At 47.6% G+C, this 22,290-nt stretch overlaps 1 protein-coding gene across 1 annotated transcript in view; it reads right to left on the minus strand.

Annotated features, from left to right (window-relative positions):
- Window positions 1-22,290, minus strand: part of LOC102857642 (glutamate receptor ionotropic, kainate 3-like) — a 306,122-nt gene that overhangs the window by 36,964 nt on the left and 246,868 nt on the right. The window contains exon 10 of the mRNA XM_006886456.1: window positions 8,462-8,665. Within this exon, the coding sequence (XP_006886518.1) occupies window positions 8,462-8,665 (204 nt within the window). The remainder of the gene's footprint in view (window positions 1-8,461; window positions 8,666-22,290) is intronic.

Below are 22,290 nucleotides of genomic sequence, written 5' to 3' on the forward strand. Positions count from 1 at the left end.
CTCCTAGACCCAAATCTCTGGGGAGCTGGGTCTGAATTAAGAGTATTTATTTTTTCACTGTTGCATCCCTCATGCCTAACACAGAGCCTGGTATATAGCAGGGCCTAAGTGGAGATTTTGGAAATGAACAAATGAGATTAAGAGACACCGAGTGAGAATGTCCTCAGATTCTGCTTGCTTCACTCATGCCAGTTTTCAAGACAGTGACATTGTTCAATTTCCAGTTCCTTTGCTAAAACACAAGCTCTTGCCAGGTCTTTCTTCTAAGACCCTTCTGAGCGAGTCCAAGCTTCCAAGCTTTCTGCTTATGCCACCCACAGAATCCTTAGCACAAAGGAGGGACTCCATAATATTTTGATGGAAGAATGAGAACTGAAATGAGTCCCATGAGTCTTGTTCTCTCTTCTTAGCCTAACCTAGGGCGCTGAGCTCTGGTCACAGCCTGTCTGCTCTGGACCCCCGTTCACCTTGAAGCCAGTTTGCCTAGGTCCTGACCTGCCTCTTTTCCAGACTCTCATGGAGAGTACATCTGCTGTTAGGGACCTCTCCAAAGTACTGAAGGGCAATGGTGTCTCTCTGGAGACTAAAGTGCGTTTGATACAGGCCATGGTCTTCACAATCACTTGTTATGCATCAGAGAGTTGGACAATGGCCAAGGAGGATAGAAGGAGAAGTGATGCCTTTGAGCTGTGGTGCTGGAGAAGAGTATTGAGAATACCATGGACTACTAGGAAAACAAACAGATTCGTCCTGGAAAGGGTTAAACCGGCTGGCTCCTTGGAGGCAAGGATTCTGAGGCTCCGTCTAACATGCTTTGGACATGTTGTGAGGAGAGACTGGTCCTTGGAGAAGGACATCATGCTTGGGAGGGTGGAAGGACAGCGCAGGAGGGGAAGGCCCTCTATGAGGTGGATTGATTCAGTGACTGGGATAATCGGGATGGGAGTTTCAGAGACAGTGCGATTGGTACAGGACAGAGCAGAGTTTAGGGCCGACACATAACAACAACAACATGGAGTGTAGCTCCTACTGCCTCTGCCCTTGACTGATGGGCCCATCTGAACTTGGTTACCTCTTCTTGACTCTTGTGTTAGAAGAATGAATGATCCTCATCTGCCTTTGGGACTCTTCTCAAGCTGATCCTTCAACATCCTCAGCTCCCCAGAGCATCCAGTCACTGCTCTGGCAGCATGGCTGTCCTGGGGAGAACCCATCCTTGTAGGCTATGAGTTCTCCCTGACTCCAGCCTGGCCTGCTCCTGCCAGGGTCCTGTCCTACCCCAGATGGCTGAGTAGCTCCATCTGTTCATAGATTATGATTTCTTTCCTTCCCTAGAACATAGGGTTCCAAGACTCAAGGCTGGAATTCTGTTTTGTTCACTGTACCCACAGCCCTAGCACAAGGCCTGACTTGTTAGATCTGTTGAGGAAATAAATAGACTGACAAATGGGAATGCTGGTGGCTTTAGAGGAGCCACCCAGGGAGCACCCTCCCAGATCCTGCCACAGGAGTGCTCTCTAGCACTGAGTCATGGCTGGTGTCTGCTGATGCCCCGCCTGCTGTCAATTTAACAGTACAGTGCGCCTTGACATCCCTATGAAATAGCTCACTAGTATCTACAGAGAATGAGAACAGGTGTTAGTAGATTGCTAAGTGTCAACTGGTGGGCCACATACCCGTGGTTCACACAGAGGCCTCCTGGGCGGATGGACGCCTGGTGGTGAGAAGTGGGTGTGTGCCTTTCTTGAGCATGTTTCCTGGGTCCCAGCAAAGAGGAGCCTGGACTTGGCTTCAGAATTGCTCAGCAGGCCTTCTGAACACATTATATAGAGGGACCCACAAGTGTCCATTCTCATCTTCCTCTGCCACCCTCTGTGGGTGCCCACGGGCGGTGTCCACTATTGTCTACACAGTCCTCCCAGGGCTGCAGACCCCATGTACTGTCACAGCTTCAGTTCCTCACCCAGGAAGGGTCCTCCATGCTTTCCCTAGACACTTCCCCGCTTATTTGTCAAATCTCTGCTTAAGTGTCACTGAGGCACAGTCCCATTTTATATCCTTAAAATCACTTAAAGGAGCTCTGGTGTGTGGTACATCACTAGTTGGATTGCTAGCCAAAAAGTCAAAAGTTTGAACCCACCAGTTACTTCTCAAGAGAATGATGAGACAAACTCCTCCAGTAAAGATGTATACAAACGGCAGTGGGCTGTTAAAAATCCCTATATTTCCTTCTTTAGCACTGTTCACACTTTGATGGCACTTAACTTGATTGAGCCATTGTGTGCCCCTGGAGGGCAAGGGCCATGTCTGCTGTGGTGACATTGTCTGCTCTGGTGACACATCTGTCTAGTCACTCCCCAGGCACCAGCTCCTAGTGCTGGGCTCAGATGCCTCTCATGCACCTATTCTGGCTCCCTGGCTCCGACCAGCCTCATCCAGGCACAACCAGGTGCCTCACCTCCTGCTGCCGCCCTCTCCCCACCACTCTGAGATTTCCCCTTGACACTGACTGCCTCAGGATCTGATTGCTCCCATGTCCACTGTGCCAAACAAGGGAAGGAAGTTCTTTCCCTTGCTCCTCTCATTCTAGACAGTTCCCGAGACACACTTTGTGGTTAGTCACATACGGTGAAGACTGGCTCAATAAAGTGTCCTTGTATCCGCCTCCCCGCTTCCTGCTCCACTTTCCCTGGCTCTACCCACCCCCAACACACATTAAGTAGTAGCATATGAACTTCGGCTGCAACTCTGTAGCTCCCGCTAAGTCAGTGCTCAGTAAATGTTTGTTGAATGACTGTGTGAACCAGCAACCCTCAGCAACACGATTCACTTGTGGGGTTCCAGTCTCCTCCTTTGACATCAGCTTCCCTCCCAAACTCCCTTAAGCCTTGACGCTATCTTGCACCTTGTCCTCCCTACACTTGTTTGACTGGAGTTGACCCTCTGCCAGGCAGCTGACAGTGCTGTAGCAACTTGCAGTTAAGTCTTCTGTGCATCCTTCACTGCTTCCCTGGTTTTCTTCAGGGAGGCCCTCATGAAATCCTGAACTTGCTCAAACCTCCCCAGTCACTAATGTGGCCCCTCTGGCTGTGCCAGCCTGCCCTGCTCCATCCAGGATCCTGCCTTACCCCAGATGAGCTCCCAGCATGCCTTGCATCAATGTGCACTGGTACAATCACCTGAAGTAATGGCTTGGGCAGAGTCTTCCCCAGCTGCACTAATGGGGCCTTGGGCTCCACTATCAACATCTTCCTGGTAGAGATGGGATCCAGTGATTAAGGGGGATGAATCTCTGACACCACACTCTCCCCTTACAGCTGCAAGCCAGAGTCATAACCCTACCACTTAGTCTTTAGGGAAGACTCCATGCAGGGCCCATCCTGGATGTTGAGGCCGGGTGTAGCCCATCCAAGAACTGTTATCTGGAAGAAGACTCAGGCAGAGAAAATGGGCATGTTGAGTTGTGCATACTCATTACAGCATTCATGGCTGGGTTAGGAGGATTTCCTGACTCAGACTGGCCAAGAAGGTATGTGGAGCAAGATGGTGACAAACGGTGGTCATGGGTAGCGGCCTCTGAAACAGAATTCTCCCCTCTTTCATGGTCAGTTTCTCAGTGCTGCCTATCTGGATCCAGAAGGACAAAGTCTAGATTTTGGGTCACCAGGTTGATGATCCCAGCTAGGAGTTGCCTCTCCCACTGCACATGTCATGTTCATGCGCAGTTGGGACAGGAGGGCTGCCCGGGAGAGCAGGCCAGCTCCTGTGCAAGGAGCGCGGGTGACATAGTGCAGTGGGTAACTCTGACATTCACAGCTCCATGCTACCAGCCTCTGCGGGGTAGAAAGTCTCTTCTTGTAAAGATGTGTAGCCTTGGAACTTGACGGAAGGTTGCCACAGAATGGAACTGACTTGATGATTGAGGTTTTGGAGGTCTGATTTAATCTTCCCCCAAATCCTGGGCAGGGGCTCTTTCATTATCCTCATTTAACGGATATGGAAATAGAGGCCAGACAAGGTTGGATAATATTTACACTGTCAGCTAGAATGTGCTAGACCTAGAGTTCGAACCTATTGCTAATGGACTCCAGAGTGATAAAAACACACAGGATGATTGAGGCCATGATGGGAAGAGAAGCCTTTTGAGAAAAGCTGGCAATCAGAAGTAAGAAAGTGCATGGCGATGCAGAAGAGAAGGGGGTCAGCAGTGGAGCGCCCCCCTGCTCTCATCGTATTTGTTGCCCCTGTATGCCGAGGCCACCTAGGGGAGGTGGGCGTGTCAAGATGAGGAAGATGCATACTCCAGGGGCCTGTCCTCCTCATCCTGGCCCTTAAGAAGGTCATGCAGCAGCACAGGACAGGGCAGTACAGCAAATGTCAAGGAAGGACTTCTTAAGTCCTGATGGCAGAGGCTCCACCCAGGGCCCCTAAATGAGCCTCGGGGGGCAGATCCTTGCAAAAGGTGAGCATTCATCATTTTTATGCCTACATTCAGCTCACTAATAAGGAAGTAATAATATTGCCAAGCCTTTACCAGGCTCTCCATGAGTTAGCGAGAAGACTAATTATCTGACGACACTAATAAATGGTTATGATGTTATTAAAAATGGCACCAAGCTAGGATTAATAGGCTCATCAATGGTAAGGAATTGGGTTTAACAAGGTCCTGCCAGGGCCGGTGGCCTTGATGGATACCAGGCTGCCTGAGATGGCACTCAGCCACATGCAGGTGAGGGAGGAGGCCCAGGGCCTTTGGCCAGCTGACGGTCCACTGAGAAAGACCTGGCACCTTCTGACTTTCTCTGCTGACATCCTCTTGAAACCAGATCGCCGACAGACAGCTGGGGGTGCTCGCTCTGTGGCCCTCACTGGCTCTGTGAATCCGCGTGGCCTCCCCAGTCCACCTCACACCTCTGCAGTGATAGCCTCAGAGCCCACACAGAACCTGGACTCCAGGGGAGGCGAGGAAGCTAGAGATGCCTCCAGGGCCTGCTGACTAATTTTCATAATAATTACAGTTATTACTAATAATGGTGACAACACCACTCCCTTCTGTTTATACTGAATTCTACCCTCTAGAAATTGCTTCCCACTGGTTACTGCCTGGGAGTCGCACAAGAAGCAGGGAAGAACCGGGGGCAGGTTTTCTTCTTCTCAGTGTTGAGCTGGGGAAGCTGGAGCAAAAGGGACTTCCTGAAGAACCAAATGAAAACTAAAAGTAAGAGCAAATACTGATACGATGATGATCAATGTCACAATGATCCATTTACTCAGTCTCCCCAACAATGTTAGGTGCCATTACTATCATTCTCCTTTTACAGATGAGGAAACTGAGGCCCAGGAATGCAAAGTTAATAACCGCAAAATGGAAATGAAAGTCAGTTCTGAGTTCCTAGTCTTCTGCTGTAACAGAAATGCCACTCAAGGGGTGGGGGGGCTCTGGCAAACCGAGCTTTGTCTCCCAGTTCCATTCACTTACCAACAGAGAATCCTTACTTCTGTCTATGCATCCTCATTTGTAAACTGGGTTAAGCACCTTTACCTACGTCACTCAGCTGTTGGGTGAATTAAATGGGAGTATGGAAGGAGGACTCCCTAGTACAGATCAGGTTCTTGCATTCTGGGGCTCTGAGCTGTAGGGAAGATAATTCTGTTATATGCCAGGCATCTCTGTAGAAATGCTATTTTCATTAACTCCTACTATAGTCTTTAAACTAAAAAGCTTCAACTCATTGTCACTGAGTCAGAAGTGACTCATAGCTGATCCTCCAGCAGGTTTTCAGAGGCTGTAGATGGCAGGGAAGGAGAGTGCCTGTATTTCTCCTGAGGAACTGCAGGTGGATTCGAACCAGCAGAGGCGCTGCCTTTGGACTGGCAGTGCAGCTCCCTATGGTCTAAGCCACACGGTTGCTCATTGCCATGGAGTCAGAGCTGACTCAGAACTGACCCTCCAGTGGGTTTTCCGAGGCCGTAAATCCCATGGGAGGAGAATGCCCAGCCGCCTCCCTCAGAGCAGCTGGTGGAGTCAAACCTTGTACCTTTGGGCTGGCAAGGCTATCAGAGCTACCCAAAATCCAGATCCATTGCTGTCAAGTTGATTTCAATGCACAGTAATCAAACAGAACGGAACTGCCTAATAGGACTTCTGAGGCCCTGCGTCTTTACTGGCATAGACCCCCTCATCTTTCTCTCATAGACAGGATGGTCGATTTGAGCTGCTAACCTTTTAGTTAGTCCAATGCTTAATCTACTGTGCCACCAGGGCTCTTAGTAAAACCCAAGCCCATTGCTGTCATGTTGGTTCTGAATGACAGCAACCTGCCACTGCAGTTCTGAGGTTATAAATCTTGACAGGAAGAGAGTGTCCACCCTTCTCTTGTAGAGCAGCAGCTGGTGGATTTAAACTGCTGATCTTTGTTTAACAGTCCAACACTTAACACACTGTACCACTAGGGCACCTATAGGAGCTCTTAACCTAAACTTACTTTTGATTCCAGCTCATGGTGACCCACTATCTGGTGTCTGAGGCTGTAAATCTTAATGGGAAGAGATTTCCCCATCTTCCTCCTTCTAAATGTTGTTGATGTTATGTGCCATTGAGTTGCCTGTGACTCATAGCGACACTATGTACAACAGCCTGAAGCCTGCCCTTTTCTGAGCCAGTCTCACTGATTCCCACACAACTACCCCCATTGCCCCAGTTACTGTATTAATCTGCCTCATCCAGGGTCCTCCTCTCCTACGCTGTCCACCCTTCTAGCATGTCCTTCTCAAAAGGACCAGTCTCTCCGGGCCATGTGCCCAAAGTATGTTACATGGAGCTTCAAAATCCTAGTCTCCAAGGAGAAACTTGGTTTCACCCTTTCCAAGACAGATTGATTTGTTTTCTTGGTGGTCCATAGTATGTTCAAGACTTCTCCAGCACCACAACTCAAATGCATCAATTCTTCCGTCTTCCTTAGTCATTGTCCAGCTCTCTGATACATAGCAAGTAATTGTGAAGACCATGGCCTGGATCAGGAGCACCGTAGTTTCTAGACTGCCACCACTGCTTTTCAATACTCTGGAGAGGTCCTTGACAGCAGATTTTCCTAGTACATCTCATCTTTTGATTTCCTGACTGCTGGTGCCAAGAGTGTTGACTGTGGAGCTGAACAAGCTGAAACTTAACAATCTTAATCTCGTCTCCATCTGGTTTATTTGAGCCACTGGCTTTTTGACTGGAAGCCCAGCGCATAAGGCACTACACTACCAGGGCTCCTTTCTGAAGCTACGGTAGTTGCTAATTACACTGCTTCAGAAGTAAAGACACGGAGGCTCAGTGAGATCTATGAACTTACCTGAGGTTGTACATCTATTAGGGAGGAAAACTAGAACTTGAACCCCAGCTCTATTAGAGTCCAACTTGGAAGCCCAACCACTTCAATGCATGCTCACACATTGTACATGAGCCTAGACACATAGCTTAACAGACCATTTACCATGGACCAAACCCTGCACCCCATACTACAACAATCTTGAGGGAGAGGTATTAACATAACCCTTTTACAGATGGGAAAACTACTCAGAGAGTTGCAGCAACTTCTCCCTATTGATATAACTATTAAGTGGGTCTGGTATTTGAACTGGGATTGACCCCAGAGCTTGCTGATTCTCTCTGCAATGGTGCTTCTAGCACGTGGCTGCTCTTTGACGTCCTCCTGGTACCTCACAAACCCCAGCCCCTCACACTAGTTGTTCCATTTCCCAAAAGTTCTGCCTGCCTGCCTTGACTCCTTGCTCCCTGGGGTCCCTGCTCTATTTCAAGGAGACAAAGACCTGCCTCACTGGTGCCCCCACAGCTGAGCTTTGCTGATCCTTTCAGCAGCCCCTGTCTCAGCTCCAGGAAACAGCTGTCTTCCTCACTGAATTCAAAGTTACTCAAGGTATGACAAAGCTCACTGGTGTCCCAGGGTTCGGGGAACATGTTTTGCATTGGCACACCCACAGATGGCTGGTCCACTGGTGGCTTTTTGTGTGTGTGTGTGAGTGTACCGTCAAATCAGATCTGACTGGTACAGGAGGAGATTGTCCCTCCTTTTCCCGGCAAAGCATCTGGTGGATTCGAACCGTGAGCCTCTGGGATTGTAGTTGCAGCTTCTTCCCACTAGGCCACCAGAGCTCCCCTCCACTGGTGGCTTTTAAAAGAACAGACATGTGAAGCTGAGGGAATTCTCAAAGGGAGGATTCCTTCCTCTGAAAAGCTGGTGGGTCGGTTGAATCTGATGGGGTTGAGCATAAGGATGTCTGTTTGGAACTATGTCTGAGAAGAGAGTTAAGGGTCTCCCTTGACTTGAGATTCACAAGGGCAACACTATGAACTCTGCTTCATTTACTCACTCCCTGGGCCCTTACCTGTCAGGTGGCCCACGCTGATGTGCAAACAGCACTTCAAGTCTCCCAGAGCCCCTGCCCAGCTTACGTGGTCGATGAGCTCCTTGATCATGCCATTCCACTGGCCCTTGTCGTCCTGTGCCCCATATTTGCCATCTTCTACCAGACGGATCTCATATGAGAAGCCCAGGATGTGGGCCAGTTCCTTGAGCAGGTCAATGCAGTAGCCCTCAAATCGGTCATTCCCGTACAGGGTCCTGTCAGACTTCCGAAACATGACAAAGGGCTCCTCCTGCAGGAACAGAGGGGAGAAGGGCTGATGAAGCCTGGAGCAACGTGGGCTGGGGCAGGCATGAGTCTGAGGGTTTCAGCTGGTAGCTCTCATATTTTTTTTTAAAAACTGTTTGAAGTGGCTAAGATGAATGGCCTTGCCAAATAGAGAGAGAGTGAGAAAAATAATTTCCTGAGAGTCAACTTTGTAACTCGCAAATGGTCACCTGCTGACAGTCGCCAACATAAAGTAGTGGTCTGCAGGTACTCATCGATTTAACTGTTCAATGGTGAACAGCTTTCTGTGGTGGCTAAGTGACTACATCGGATCTGAAGTCAAGGCTATCTGATTCCCAAGCCTGTGATCTGTCTGCGGCATCAGGAATATAGTTATCAAAGTGTGGTCCTGGATGGCATGGTAGCACCTGGGAACCTGTCCAAAAGGCACATTTTCGGACATACTGAAGCACAAGCTCTGTGTGCGAGCCTCAGCAATGTGTTTCAAGAAGCTTCCAGGAGAGTCATATGTCTAAGAGATTTTCTAGGAAATGAAGAAGGGTGTGAACATCATGGCAGAAAGCCTGTGATCCTCTTCCCTGACGCCTCTGATCACTCCTGTTTCAAAGGTTTAATCGGCCTGCTCCCTGACATCTTTCTCTCTTTCCAAAGATCTCCTCAACCCTCTTAGATGGCCTCTTATCTTCCTTCAGAGGTACTCAAGCTGCCATCTTGTAAGGTAGCAGCTAATCTCATTAACCACTTACCCTATCCAAAGATTCCCACTATAAGCCAGGTACTAGTAAATGAGCAAATAAGATAATGTATGAAGAGGCCCACAGCAGAGCCCGCATAGAGAGAGTTCTAAACAGACAGTGCGGCCTCATTTCATTTGGAACCTTTGGATTAGGTACTAATGGTCCCATTTCATGCATGCAGAAAGTAAAGGGTTGGAGAAGACAAGTGACTTGTGGAAGTTCATCTACTTGGTACCGGGCAGGATTTGAATGCAGAGGGTGAACTCTTACCTACCTTACACTTTGCCAGAGGTCATCCTGTGCTGCATCCTGCCTCTGCCTAATGAGAAAGAATCTAGTGGGGAAAGAATAGCGGAGCCAGATCTCCCATATCAGGGTCTCAGGTGATGATGGGGAGTCAGTTATGGGCTTTGAACAGGGGTATGCTTTGCATTTAGAAATAGACCCCTAGGGGCCCTGCGAAGAATAAATGGGAGAAAGAAGAGGAAAGAATAATTGAGAGAAAAGGCAGGGAAATAAATGATGGACCTCATCCAGTCTGAGATACAGTGTGAAAACCTGTGGGTTCTGATGCTACAAAGTCCACATTTATGCCAGATTCCAGGCTGTCTTACAGTTCTGTAGTCTGCGTGCTCCGTCAACCCAGCTTCACTTCCCAACCCAGTCCTGAGCCCCAGCATTAGCAAACAACATCTGCTGAGTTCCTACTCTGCCTCAAACACTGATTGAAATGCTTTTTCACATCCTGGTTGACTTAAAAATTCTTAGCCTGCAAGACAGGGGACATTCTTCCCATTTGACAGATGAGAAAACTGAGACCCAGGGAAGGTGAGTTACTGGTTCAATTCCAACACATTATAGTCAACTGACCCCTCTAGGTAGTTTTATTTCCCTCCTTTACTCTGAAATGAATCCTATTCCACCCCAGTATATGTTGGCATTTGAATCTCCATATATGTTAATGTAATTCCTTTGAGACTAGGGTTTTCTTTGGTACATTAATGAGGCCATGTCAATGTTTGTCTTAAACTTAGTTACTTTTAAGCTATAGAAAGATCACGTTAGGACAGAAACAAGCAAGCACAAACAAGGGAAAGAAAGATGCCACATGGACCTCACCAAACACCTGAGGAATGCTGAGGCTGGAGAAGCCAAGACAAGGATTATCTTCTAGAGTGATGAGCAGATAGCCCTCCCCTAGACCTGGCGTCCTGAATGTGCACTTCTGATCTCCTATATTGTGAGAAACTAAATTTCTGTTAATTGAAGTTGCCCACTTGTGGTATCCCTGTTACAACAGCCCTAAAACCAGAATACACTGGTTAAAATATGCTGCTGAGAATTTGTCAGACACACAGAATCAGAATCCACACCTTTACTAAGTTTTCCAAGTGATTCTCAGAGTCCTTTGGGTGATTCTTAGGTATACAAGAAATATCCTGGCCATCTTGTTAAAATGTAGATTTTGACTCTGCGTATTTAGGGAAATGCAAATTGTTAGCATTTTAGGGGTGTCAAACTGGAAGGAACTGGTTCCAAGTCCTAGCTAAAATATCTGTGCTCGTTGGAGTCAGAGCCTTCTGAATTAATCTGTTCTTTCTGACTCCAAACTAAAACCCACTTCTAAGTTCCTAAACAAGGTTCTACCTAGCACTTGTTCCTAAACAAGTCTAGCTTTCTATTGACTCAGCCGACTTCCTTCCTAGGCCCTTGTTCTGCTACTGCCTATAATAGCTCCTTGGCCTTTTCAGTTAACTAAACTCTCCCCAATCCAAATTGGCATTCTCACATGTCGGAATATCTCAACTCTTCTGCTAATGGGTGATGATCATTAACTGACAGAGTACATGCATGCTTACGCATTAAAATTCTCAGTAAAGATACAGTATAATGATGGAGGAATCTCATTTTTCTTACAGCTGGCAGAGCCATTGCCCCGGCATGTAGAGGTGAGGAAGCAATGGGAACCCACCAGCACCCTCTTGCCAGGCTTCCCAAGTGGCTGGCTGTCTTGACTCTTTAGCCCGGACTCACCAATAACGCTATCTCTCAAAATGTCACCCTCGCTCATGACTGATTTACTCCAGATTTCCAACAGTGCTTTGGGGTGTTTCAGAGAAAGAACTGGGAATTATGTGGGTTTCCAAGGGCTCCCCCAAGGGTTCCTTAGCTCTCCAGGGATTCTGAGAAAACCACTTCTCAGTCTAACTGGGTGCAATGTGAAATTCTTTGGTTAGACGCCACGCTGAACCTCAGCATCTTCATCTCCACCTCAACAAGGGAGCACAAATAGTCCAGGTGGGACCTGGAAAAGGGGCAGAGGCTGTCTGCAGGAGAGGGAACTACGATGAGTCCTGATACTGCCTTTGTGTGCATCGGTCTCCGGGCACACAATGTCCCCTGTCCCTGTATTCTGGAACTGAGCTTGTCTAGAAAGCAGACCTGGATGGGGATTTGGTCCTAACTCATCCTTTAGGAGGGATGCTCTTGCGCAGTGAACAACTGAATCTGTTTGCATTCACTTTTTAATTCAAAGAAAGAATTGACAAGAAGGTACCACCTTTCCTGAGGTATCATTAACCACGTGTGGATTCCTAAGACAAAATCGACTCCCACTAGAAAAAGATGAAGAAAGTAATAGAATCTAACATCTAGGATTGTTTGAGGATTAAATGAGTCATCTCTGAAGGCGTCAGAACAGTGCCTGGCCAAGTGTAAACATGCAACAAATACTGTTATTGTTATGTGTTGTCAAGTCTATCTCAACTCTCAGCAACCTCACATGACAGAGATGGGTTTTCTGGGTTATAATCTCTATGGGAGAAGATAGCTAGGTTTTTCTTCCCCCAGTGTAGTTAGGTGGGTTTGAACTTTCAACCTTTCTATTAGCAATTAATCACTAAATTATTGTGTCCCCAGGAATCCTTCAATAAAAGTTAGATGTCATCATTATTACTATAACCATTAACTTCATCACCTTCTTCTTCCTGTGTGCTGATTGGCCTGCTAACTGCAATGACCTTTCATACCTAGCCACCAGGTCCAATGTCACCGAAGGCTAAAAATCATGACAAGCAGCAGAAAATCATTTTGGAAAAGGTCCCCAAGATAGTTCACTTCCTGCCCTCCTCTCCCTGGCCCTATCCTCTAAAATTAGCACTTCATTTGTGAAGCCACCACAGCCCCAGAATCTATACATCTCCACATAAATACGCTGCCTTCGGAGCAGCTGTAAAATGCCATTAATTTCGGGAAGTGCTTTGCGGATGGCATACATATTTAACAGCCAAAGCCCAGAGCATTAAAATGGTGCTCGCCTTAGTAATGTCTCTCTAGACCTGCAACATTTCCTAGGGGGTAATTCTGAACTCCGCCAACTACTTATTCATGGACTATTTCACAATTTATTACTGGAAATGTCCAGACAGCCAATTCACAAGCTCTCTCGGCTGCTAATCGATTGCTCAGTGAAGGTGCCCTCAATTTCATAACTTCACGCTTTCCTATTGCTCTGGGAGAACAGCCGGAGGAGCAGGGGTAATATTTCTCTTCAACAAGTCACAAAAAACAGGGGTCCAGAAAAATAACCTTTTCTGACTTCTCATCGCAGGCTTCCTGGTCTGGATCATCTATGGTCACGCCTACCAGTGTTGAAGGCTTCGTGGAGCCTCATCCAGACAGGACCTGCAGTGCGGGCAGAGGGCCTCTTAGAAGGTTAGCCCCAAGTGTGGAGGGATTTTGGGTGAGCTATTCAAGGGATGGTTCCCAAGCCCTTCTTCTGGCTTCTGCAGTGCCATGTGGTCCATATGTTAGTGCACTAGCATACGTGCACCCCCCAACACACACACACACAAAATGCCACCAGCACACAAATATACCACATCCCTGGAGGTCCAGTCTGTGTCCACCCTGCTCAGACTCAGAAGCCAAGGACTGCCAATGAATCTGAACACACTTATAGATGACCCTCCAGGATTTCCAAGGCTGTGATTTACATAAGAGGAGATTGCCCGTCTTTCTCCCACGGAGCAGCGGGTGGATTCAAACTTGCAGAGAGCAAGTCCAGCACCTTTGTGTTCGCAGTGCAACTCCCTTTATTTAGACTGTGCCACCCAAACTCCCTCTCTGCAGAACAAGACCAGAGAATCGGGATCCCAACCCCAGAGCCCTTCCGGGCTAGCACAGCCTCAGTCAGGCACGGCTTCCCTCAGCCCTGAACCTGGTCTGTCTTGGCTGTGCCCTCTCCCACTACTGAGGGTTCTGAGGGTCTAGCCTCCTGGCACCGAGTCTGTGTGGGTCACGTATACACAGCCCACATACAGGCATCATGTGCGCCCAGGCATCCAAGGGTAGCCGACCTCACGCCCACATGCCCACACTGACGCTCACATCAGTAACCAAAAGAACCCTGAACCTTCAAAAGAAGGGCCCCCAGGAGTGAATCGGGCGTGTTTTCTCAGTTTGTGAGCTGAGGTTTGGGCAGATGAATTTTTCATGAGCTCATGGAAGAGCAGAACCAGAACAGAGGCTGGGGCTAGGCATGCCGAGGGCGGGGAGGGTAGGCTTCCAGGCCCTGCTGCTGTAGCCTCAGTCTCACTGATGGGGAGGCCTGCCTGCAAGTCGATGAGGACCAGGAAAGGCGGCATCAGGGCTCTGTCCATTCTGTCTGTTCAGGATAAGGCACCTTTGGCCTATAACCCAGGGTTTCTGGATAAGAGAGAACAGGAGGTAAGTTTGGAGGCAGATATACAGAGCTGTTGCTTTCTGGTACAGTTGAATTTCACAGTAAAGAAAGAAACCCCTCTCACTGAGGTCTTGGATCCAGGCCCTGTTGTCTGGGAGCAAAGCAGTTTGAGGTTCCTATACCCTTAGCTTAGTCCTACCTGTCATTCAAAGCACCGTTGCCCTGACAACACACTCCCAGTCTGGCTGGGCCTGTACTCTCAGCAGGTGGGGCTCGCCCTGTATTGAGGCTGCTAAACATGAGGCAGGGTTTTTAGTCAGAGCAGCTGGGGCTTAGCTGGACTAGGCCATCCCCTATAGCTGTCCCAAAGAGTCCAAGCCTGAGAGGTTGACCAAGCTTCCACGGCACACAAGTCACACCTTAGCCTTTAGGCACCCTTCCTGTGGTGGCTGGCCAAGAGCTGGGCTTCTCAGTAGATCTAGGTCAGTTCTAAAATCAAAGGGCACCTCTGGTCTCAGAAGACAGCAAAGACACTTTGAATTGGACATGGACTTTCCTGGAGACTAATGTCAGGGCTGTGTGTCCATGTGTGTCATATTCCCTGTCCTCATCAGAGCTGCTCCAGAGGTCACCACCTCCCCATCCCTGCCTCCAGAGAAGACTGGCCTTCCCTCACTGCTCCACAAGGAGAACCAGGAACAACTCTCCATGTTGTCTGGGCAGTAGGGATGGAGGAATCATGTGAGTAACTAATAGCCTGCTGTCAGGGACCTCTCCAGGGTACTGAAGACCATTGATGCCAATCTGGAGACTAAGGTGTGCCTGATTCAGGCCATAGTCTTCACAGTTACTTGCTACGTGTCAGAAAGCTGGACGATGACTGGGGATGATTAAAGAAGTAATGTCATTGAGCTGGACAAGAGTACTGAATATACCATGGACTGCTAGGAGAGTAAACAGGTTCATCCCAGAGAGGGTGAAGGCAAGGATTCTGAAGGTTTGTCTGACATATTCTGGACATGTTGCAAGGAAGAGCCAGTCCTTGGAGAGGGACATCATGCTTGGGAGGGTGGAAGGGCAGTGCAAGAGAGGAAGATCCTGGATGAGATGGACTGACTCAGTGACTGGGAGAATGGGAGTAGGTGTATCACAGACAATAAGGTTGGCTCAGGATAGAGCAGGGTTCAGAGCTGTTGTACAAAGGGTCACTATGAGTCACAGGTGACACAATGACACATAACAACAACAACTGATACTATGTGATGAAATTGAGATGATTGATGGTTCCCTTCCATAGACAGTGGGACATCTGCTTCAAGGGGTCTGCACCATGTATTGATTCTTTCAAGCCAGATGTCAAAGCAATTGGGGCAGCCTGGGGACGTGTATGCTATCAGGGCTGGGGGACACAGACTGTGGTCAAGATAGGAATTAAAAATGATAAGATTCTGAAATCTATGCATTAGTGGGGACTGAAGGCCACCATCTATGAGTATGTCACACTGTGGTAGGGTATGTATTGCTGTGATGCTGGATGTTATGCTGTCAATATTTCAAATATCAGCAAGGTCACTCACGCGGTCAGGTTTCAGCCCAAATTTCCAGATTAAGATAAATTAACAAAACCATCATGGTGATCTACCTCCAAAACTAGCCAATGAAATCTCATGGCCTGCAACAGAGTATTGTCCAATGTAGTGCTGGAAGATGCTCCTGGAGGAATGTACAGTGGCCACAGCGCTGGATTGGAGTGCACTGAGACCAGGAAGAAGGCTGAGGGCTGGGCATCCTGTGTATCACACACGAGGTCACCAAGAACCACAACCGACCCTGATGACAACTAACAATGACAACAGATGAGCAGAATCTTGGGTGTATACACAGACAACATGTTTGACTGCTGACCAGAAGGATGCCTGAGGCCACTTCCTCAGTAGAATGGCTGGGTGACTCCACAAACCAGTCACCAAAAACCCTACTGGGTAGAGTTCTGTTTTGGTGCACATGACGCTGCTATGAATTAGGACTGGCTCTGTGATGACTGGTTTAGGAGACTGGAGTTAGGAATTATGGGTCCCCAGGGGTCACCGACCCTAATGCCTTCACAGGCCAGTCAGGAATCAGGACTATTAGAAGTCACCCAGTGTAAGTCACAGGACTTGGGGTCTGTGGTGAGCTGGAGAGTGCCCTCTGTCTGTGAGGCATCCAGGTGCTGGTCCGAAGTCCACCAAGCTAATTGTGCTAGATATGCCCTCTGTGACCAGGGTCCGAGTCAGCCTTTGGTGATATGCAGGCTCTACCATCCTCTCTTCACTCTGAAAGCTCTATTAATAATAACAACAACAACAACAACAACAACAACAACAACAACAACTTCAGAATCATCTCAGGAACAGGTTAGAGGCCTTGAACACTAATGAGTGAAGACCAGATGAGTTGTGGGAGGATACTAAGGGTATCATCCAAGAAGAATGCAAACGGTCATTACAAAGACAGAAGAGGAAGAAAAGACCAAAATAGATGTCAGAAGAAACTCTGAAGATTGCACTGGAGCGCAGAGAAGCCAAAGCACAAGGAAGAATTCAAGATACTAAAGAGTTGAACAGAAGATTCCAAAAGGCAGCACAGAATGACAAAGCAAAATATTACAATGAAATGTGCGAGGGGCTAGAGTCGGAAAATCAAAAGGGTCGAACTCGTTCAGCATTTCTTAAGCTCAAGGAACTGAAGAACAAATTCAAACCTAGAGTTGCTATAATCAAGGATGCTTTAGGCAGAATATTAAATGATCCAGGAGGGATTAAAAGAAGATGGAAGGAATATACTGAGTCATTGTACCAAAAGGAATTGGCAGATATAGAAGAATTTAATGAAATAACATTTGAGCAAGAGCCTATGGTGATGAAGGAAGAGGTTCAAGCTGCTTTGAAGGAAATAGCAAAAAATAAGGTCCCAGGAATAGATGGTATCCCAACTGACGTATTTCAACTAACAGATGCTGCCCTGGACGTGCTCACAAAGTTGTGCCAAGAAATCTGAAGAACAACCACTTGGCCAACTGACTGGAAGAGATCTATATTTGTTTCCATCCCAAAGAAGGGTGACCCAACTGAGCGTGGAAACTACAGAACAATATCATTGATTTCACATGCAAGCAAGATTCTACTGAAGATTATCCCAAAACGACTGGAACAGCACATCAGCAGAGAACTGCCAGAAGTCCAGGCTGGGTTTAGAAGGGGTCGTGGTACTAGGGATATTGTAGCTGATGTTAGATGGATCTTAGCTGAAAGCAGAGATTACCAGAAGAATGTCTATCTGTGTTTCATTGATTATGCAAAGGTATTTGACTGCATGGATCATAACAAACTGTGGCTGACTCTGAGAAGAATGGGGATCCCAGAACATTTAATCGTGCTAATGCGAAACCTATACTTGGACCAAGAGGCAGTCGTCAGAACAGAGCAGGGCAACACTGCCTGGTTCAAAAGGGGGAAGGGTGTACGCCAGGGATGTGTCCTATCTCCATACCTTTTCAACCTGTATGCAGTGCACATTATCTGAGAGGCCGGGCTCTATGAGAAGTGTGGCGTCAGGATTGGTGGAAGATCTATTAACAATCTGCGTTATGCAGATGACACAACCCTGCTTGCTGAAACTGAGGAGGACCTCATGCACTTGCTGCAGAGAATCAAGGACTGCAGCCTTCAGTATGGACTGAGGCTCAATGTCAAGAAGACAAAGATTCTCACCACTGGACCAATCAGTAGCTTCAGGATGGATGGCGAAGAAATTGAGATTGTTCACAGCTTCAGTTTGCTTGGCTCCACAGTCAACACTCTTGGCACCAGCAGCCAGGAAATTAAAAAAAAAAGTATTGTGATGGGCAAGTCTGCTGTTAGGGACCTCGCTAAAGTACTCAAGAGCAACGATGTGTGTCTGGAGACTAAGGTGCGCCTGATATAGGCCATGGTCTTTGCAATCACTTGTTATGCATCAGAGAGTTGGACAATGACTAGAGAGGATAGAAGAATTGATGTCTTTGACCTGTGGTGCTGGAGAAGAGTTTTGAATATACCATGGACTGCCAAGAAAACAAACAGATTCTTCCTGGAGAGGGTTAAACCAGGCTAGTCCTTGGAGACAAGGATTCTGGGGCTTTGTCTGACATACTTCAGACATGCTGTAAGGACAGACAGGTCCTTGGAGAGGGACATCATGCTTGGGTAGCGTGGAGGGACAGCACAGGAGGGGAAGAACCTCTATTAGGTGGATTGATTCAGTGACTGGGGTAATCGGGATGGGTGTGTCAGAGGCAATGAGACTGGCACAGGATAGAACAGGGTTTAGGGCTGTTGTACATAGGGTTGCTATGAGTCGCAAACGACTTGACGGCACATAACAACAATAATAACTAAAAAGTAAAGTTATCACTTTTATAGTATTTGCCTGGGTAGCATAAAGGGTTATGCACTTGACTACTAACCAACAGGTTGATGGTTCTAATCCACACACTAGTCCCTCAGAGGAAAGGCCTGGAGATCTACTTCTGGAGGGTCTCAGCCACTGAAACTCTGGAGCACAGTTCTACTCTGAAACACAGGGTTGCTGTGAGTCAGGCAGATTTCATAGAGACTGGTTTGGTTTTCACTAACACAGTGCTCCCTCTGTCCCACTGATACCTGTTAATCATTTATTCTCTTGGAGCTCTGGTGGCCTAGTGGCAAGAAGCTGCACTATAATCCTAAAGGCAAGCAGTTTGAGGTCACCAGCTGCTCCGCAGGAGATTAACTGTCTCTGAAAACCAGCCGGAGGGTCAGCCGTGGGTTGGTTCTGACTCAATGGTATACTACAACAACAACAGTATTATTCTTATCACCTCTTTTTCAGATGGGGAAATTCAAATGAGGCACAGAATAGATTTCCCAGGGTCACACAGTTAATATGAAAGCCAGAATCTATGTCCTTAACTATCACTCAGCGCTGCTCCCATGTCCTGTTCACACCCCCACGTTCCCTAAAGGAAAGCTCGTGTCAGCCTAGTCACCTCATGGCTAAGGAACAGTAGGACAGATGGAGCTGAACCCAGGCTATAGGATGAAGGGGGTTTCTCTTCTTTCCTATCCTCTCTGAGGTCTAAGATATAGTTAAACGCTGGGGACAGGACCTCTGATGAGCGACTCATAAATCTTAATGCCCCCCCCCCCCCGGATCAGATAGAAACGAGAAAGGCATAAAGCTGTGACCAAACAGCCAAATGCCCATGGGTGTGGTCCCATTCATCTTGGACCTGTTCAGCCTGTATGTCAATGTGTCAGCTTATAGATGATGGTTATTGCTGCTGTGGGAAGAGTGGGCAGGTAATGGCAGTCTACTGTCTGTGGCTCTTCTGTCTTCCTTGTGTTTGCCTCTGTCTTGGTCACACCTTGCTGACTTCTCCCCTACCACACACTGCTTTCCCCTTCACCCCAATATTTCCACATAAAACTTGTATGTGCTGCCAATAGCGTCATTTATATAATAAGGTGTATAGTAAGGCAAATAGCGGGAGAGAGTGGTGAAAATGTCATAGTCCTAACCAAACACCTGGAGGGAATGAATCGCTGGGCTTGGTGGCTTAGGATCATAGTCTGCAGGGACCTCTAGCGCCATCTGCACAACATAGTTCACAAAGGCGACGTTCTATATCCTGCAGCCGTGAGGAGCAGCTGGGATCTTAGAATCTGTGAGTGGTCATCTGAGATGTAACCACGGCTTGCTTCATCCAGAGGAAAGAGGAGTGAAGGAAAGCAGTGAGTTGGTGACCAGCAGAACTAGATGCTGCCTGGCTGGCTACCAATACCGGTCAGTCTGATAAGAACCACAAAAGGTCCCAGACATAATGGGGGGAAATGCAGGGAAAAAATCCAAAATAATTTAAAAAGACTAAAAGACTAGACTTATGGTCTGGTATATACTGGTGAACCTCCAAGGCTGTGATGCTTAGACACCAGTCAAGGCTGGAACTACACCTACCTCTGGGGTTCACCTTCCAACTAGCAACAGACAGGCCAGTAAATGACCAGCACCACGCATAAGGAACACATCCTTCAGAGCAATTAACTGCATAAGAGCAAAAGGGCAGCGTTTCCCCAGCCAGAGACAAAGCTCTAAAGACCAGATGCGGAAGGGAAGGAGGGTGAAGAGATTAGGGGACACCAGGGAGCACATGGGAAGAACGCTATTACATTAAGAGAATTGCAACAAATGTTATGAAGCAAAACATGTATAAATTTTTTAGTGGAAAATGAATTTGTTGTGCAAACTTTGACCCAGACCATAATAAATTAAACGCAGCACCTAGAGCGGCAGCGGCAGCACCGGTCGGGAGTGGGGGTGTCCCTGGGATTTGGCCTCTGTGGTGGGGGACATCCTAGGTCGCTGCGGAGGGGCCTGGGCGCCCTTGAAACCAGGCTGCTGCCTTTTCACTAAAATGGACGCTGTAATCTCTCAAGGTGCTTGTACTTTGCTTCCTCTTGGCTTATTATCTTTAGCTCGTCTCTGTTCCGAATATTGTTTGGCGGCTGAATCACCTTGGCTTCTCTAATCATCTTTCCCCTAATCTCTTAAATCATACCAGTTTTTACCGTTCCTTTTTTTTTTAATCTTGTCTCGTGAAAAGTGTTTTATTTATATCTCACATTTTATGCTGCTCTTCTTTTAATCTTTTACTACCTTTTTATTATTTTATTTTTACCCTTTTATATTTCAGCTTTGTCACACTTTTATCCTTTTGCTTCTTGACATTTGGATTTTACATTTTCTACCTCGTCTGGTCGGAGCTATTAATTATTGATTGTAATTTTTTGTCTGTCTTAATATCTTCCCTTTTCATCTCATTCCTTATTTTCCTTGCCTCTTTATTAACTGCCTCTTAACCTTTTAATTTTGTCCTCTTTTAACTCTCCTTTTATCTTTTCTATTTTTATCCACAGCCACATCCTTTAATGGCTCATCAGTCTTCACTCTAATCCCTTTGCTCTTTTTTTGTTTTTGTTTATTTTTATCTCTTAGACTTTTACATGATGATTTTATTGCACCATTCCTGTTGAGATCTTTAGACTTAATGGCTTTAACAGTTTGAGGTTTAGGTATTTTTGTCTCACACACTCACTGTCACTGAATCAGAACCGACCCATTGCTGACCTTCCAGTGGATTTTCAGAAACTGTACACTGCACAGGAGGAGATGCCCATCTTTCTCCTACAGAGCAGCTGGCGGATTTGAACTGTGTGCCTTTGGCTTGGCAGTGCAGGTCCTTACTCACCAGGGCACCAGTTAACAAAGAGTTGGTCAATAAAAGCAGACAGGATGCGTGCCTGCCAGGAAGGCAGGAGTGGGGTCCTCGCCCCAGGCTATGGTGCAGGCAGCTCTCTAGCCCCCTGCCTGGTTCCCTCCACCACCTGTCCAGAACCACCCCTAGATCACTGCTCCTGCTATAGTCTGAGGAGAAGCTGGGTAGGGCCAGCATTGTCCTAAGAGGGTCTTCAGTTAGGACCTACTGGGCAGTGACAGGGCTGCCTCCTCAGAAATGGTCCATCTCAGATTCCTCAGAGCAGAGCTGCGTCTCTGAGAGGGTCTGTCCCGAGCCTTCCAGAGAGTCCCTACATGGTACAGATGGTGAATTACTTGGCCACCAACTGAAAGGATGACAGTTATGTCTACCCTGCAGCACTCACTGAAGACCTTCCAGAAGACCGTTCTACACTGACATGATTTGAGACTAACTTGATGGCAAGTAGTCAAGATCATCCAGGAGGGACTGGCTATGAAGAGTAAGCACAGTAATGAGAGTAAAAGCAGATCTGTGTGAGGTCTGTGTGCCCTCTTGTCCCCCCCCCACAAGCTACAAGGTTCAGAGAGCCTGAGAGACCTCCAAAGCCAGCCAAGCCACCCTTTGGCTTGAAATGAAGGAGGCACCATCCGGGGATAGCGAATGGTAAGTTGACAGGGGCACAATTCTATTCGGAGGGTCCGTGGGCTGGTCACTTGGGGTATGCATGTGTGGGGGTTCCCCAGGTGGTTCTACATAGCGGTCACTCATGAGGACAGCTGGCCCAGGATATGGGATACAAAGCCACAGAATTTTGCAGGACTGACTGCCTACACAGAACTCAGCAGGTGTGAGGACCAGCCTGCCCAGCCTACAGGAAGTGGCGACTCCCCGTC

The sequence above is a fragment of the Elephantulus edwardii genome, unplaced genomic scaffold (assembly GCF_000299155.1).
Source record: "Elephantulus edwardii isolate Elephantulus edwardi_28Jun2011 unplaced genomic scaffold, EleEdw1.0 scaffold00049, whole genome shotgun sequence".
NCBI classification, from domain to species: Eukaryota; Metazoa; Chordata; class Mammalia; order Macroscelidea; family Macroscelididae; genus Elephantulus; species Elephantulus edwardii.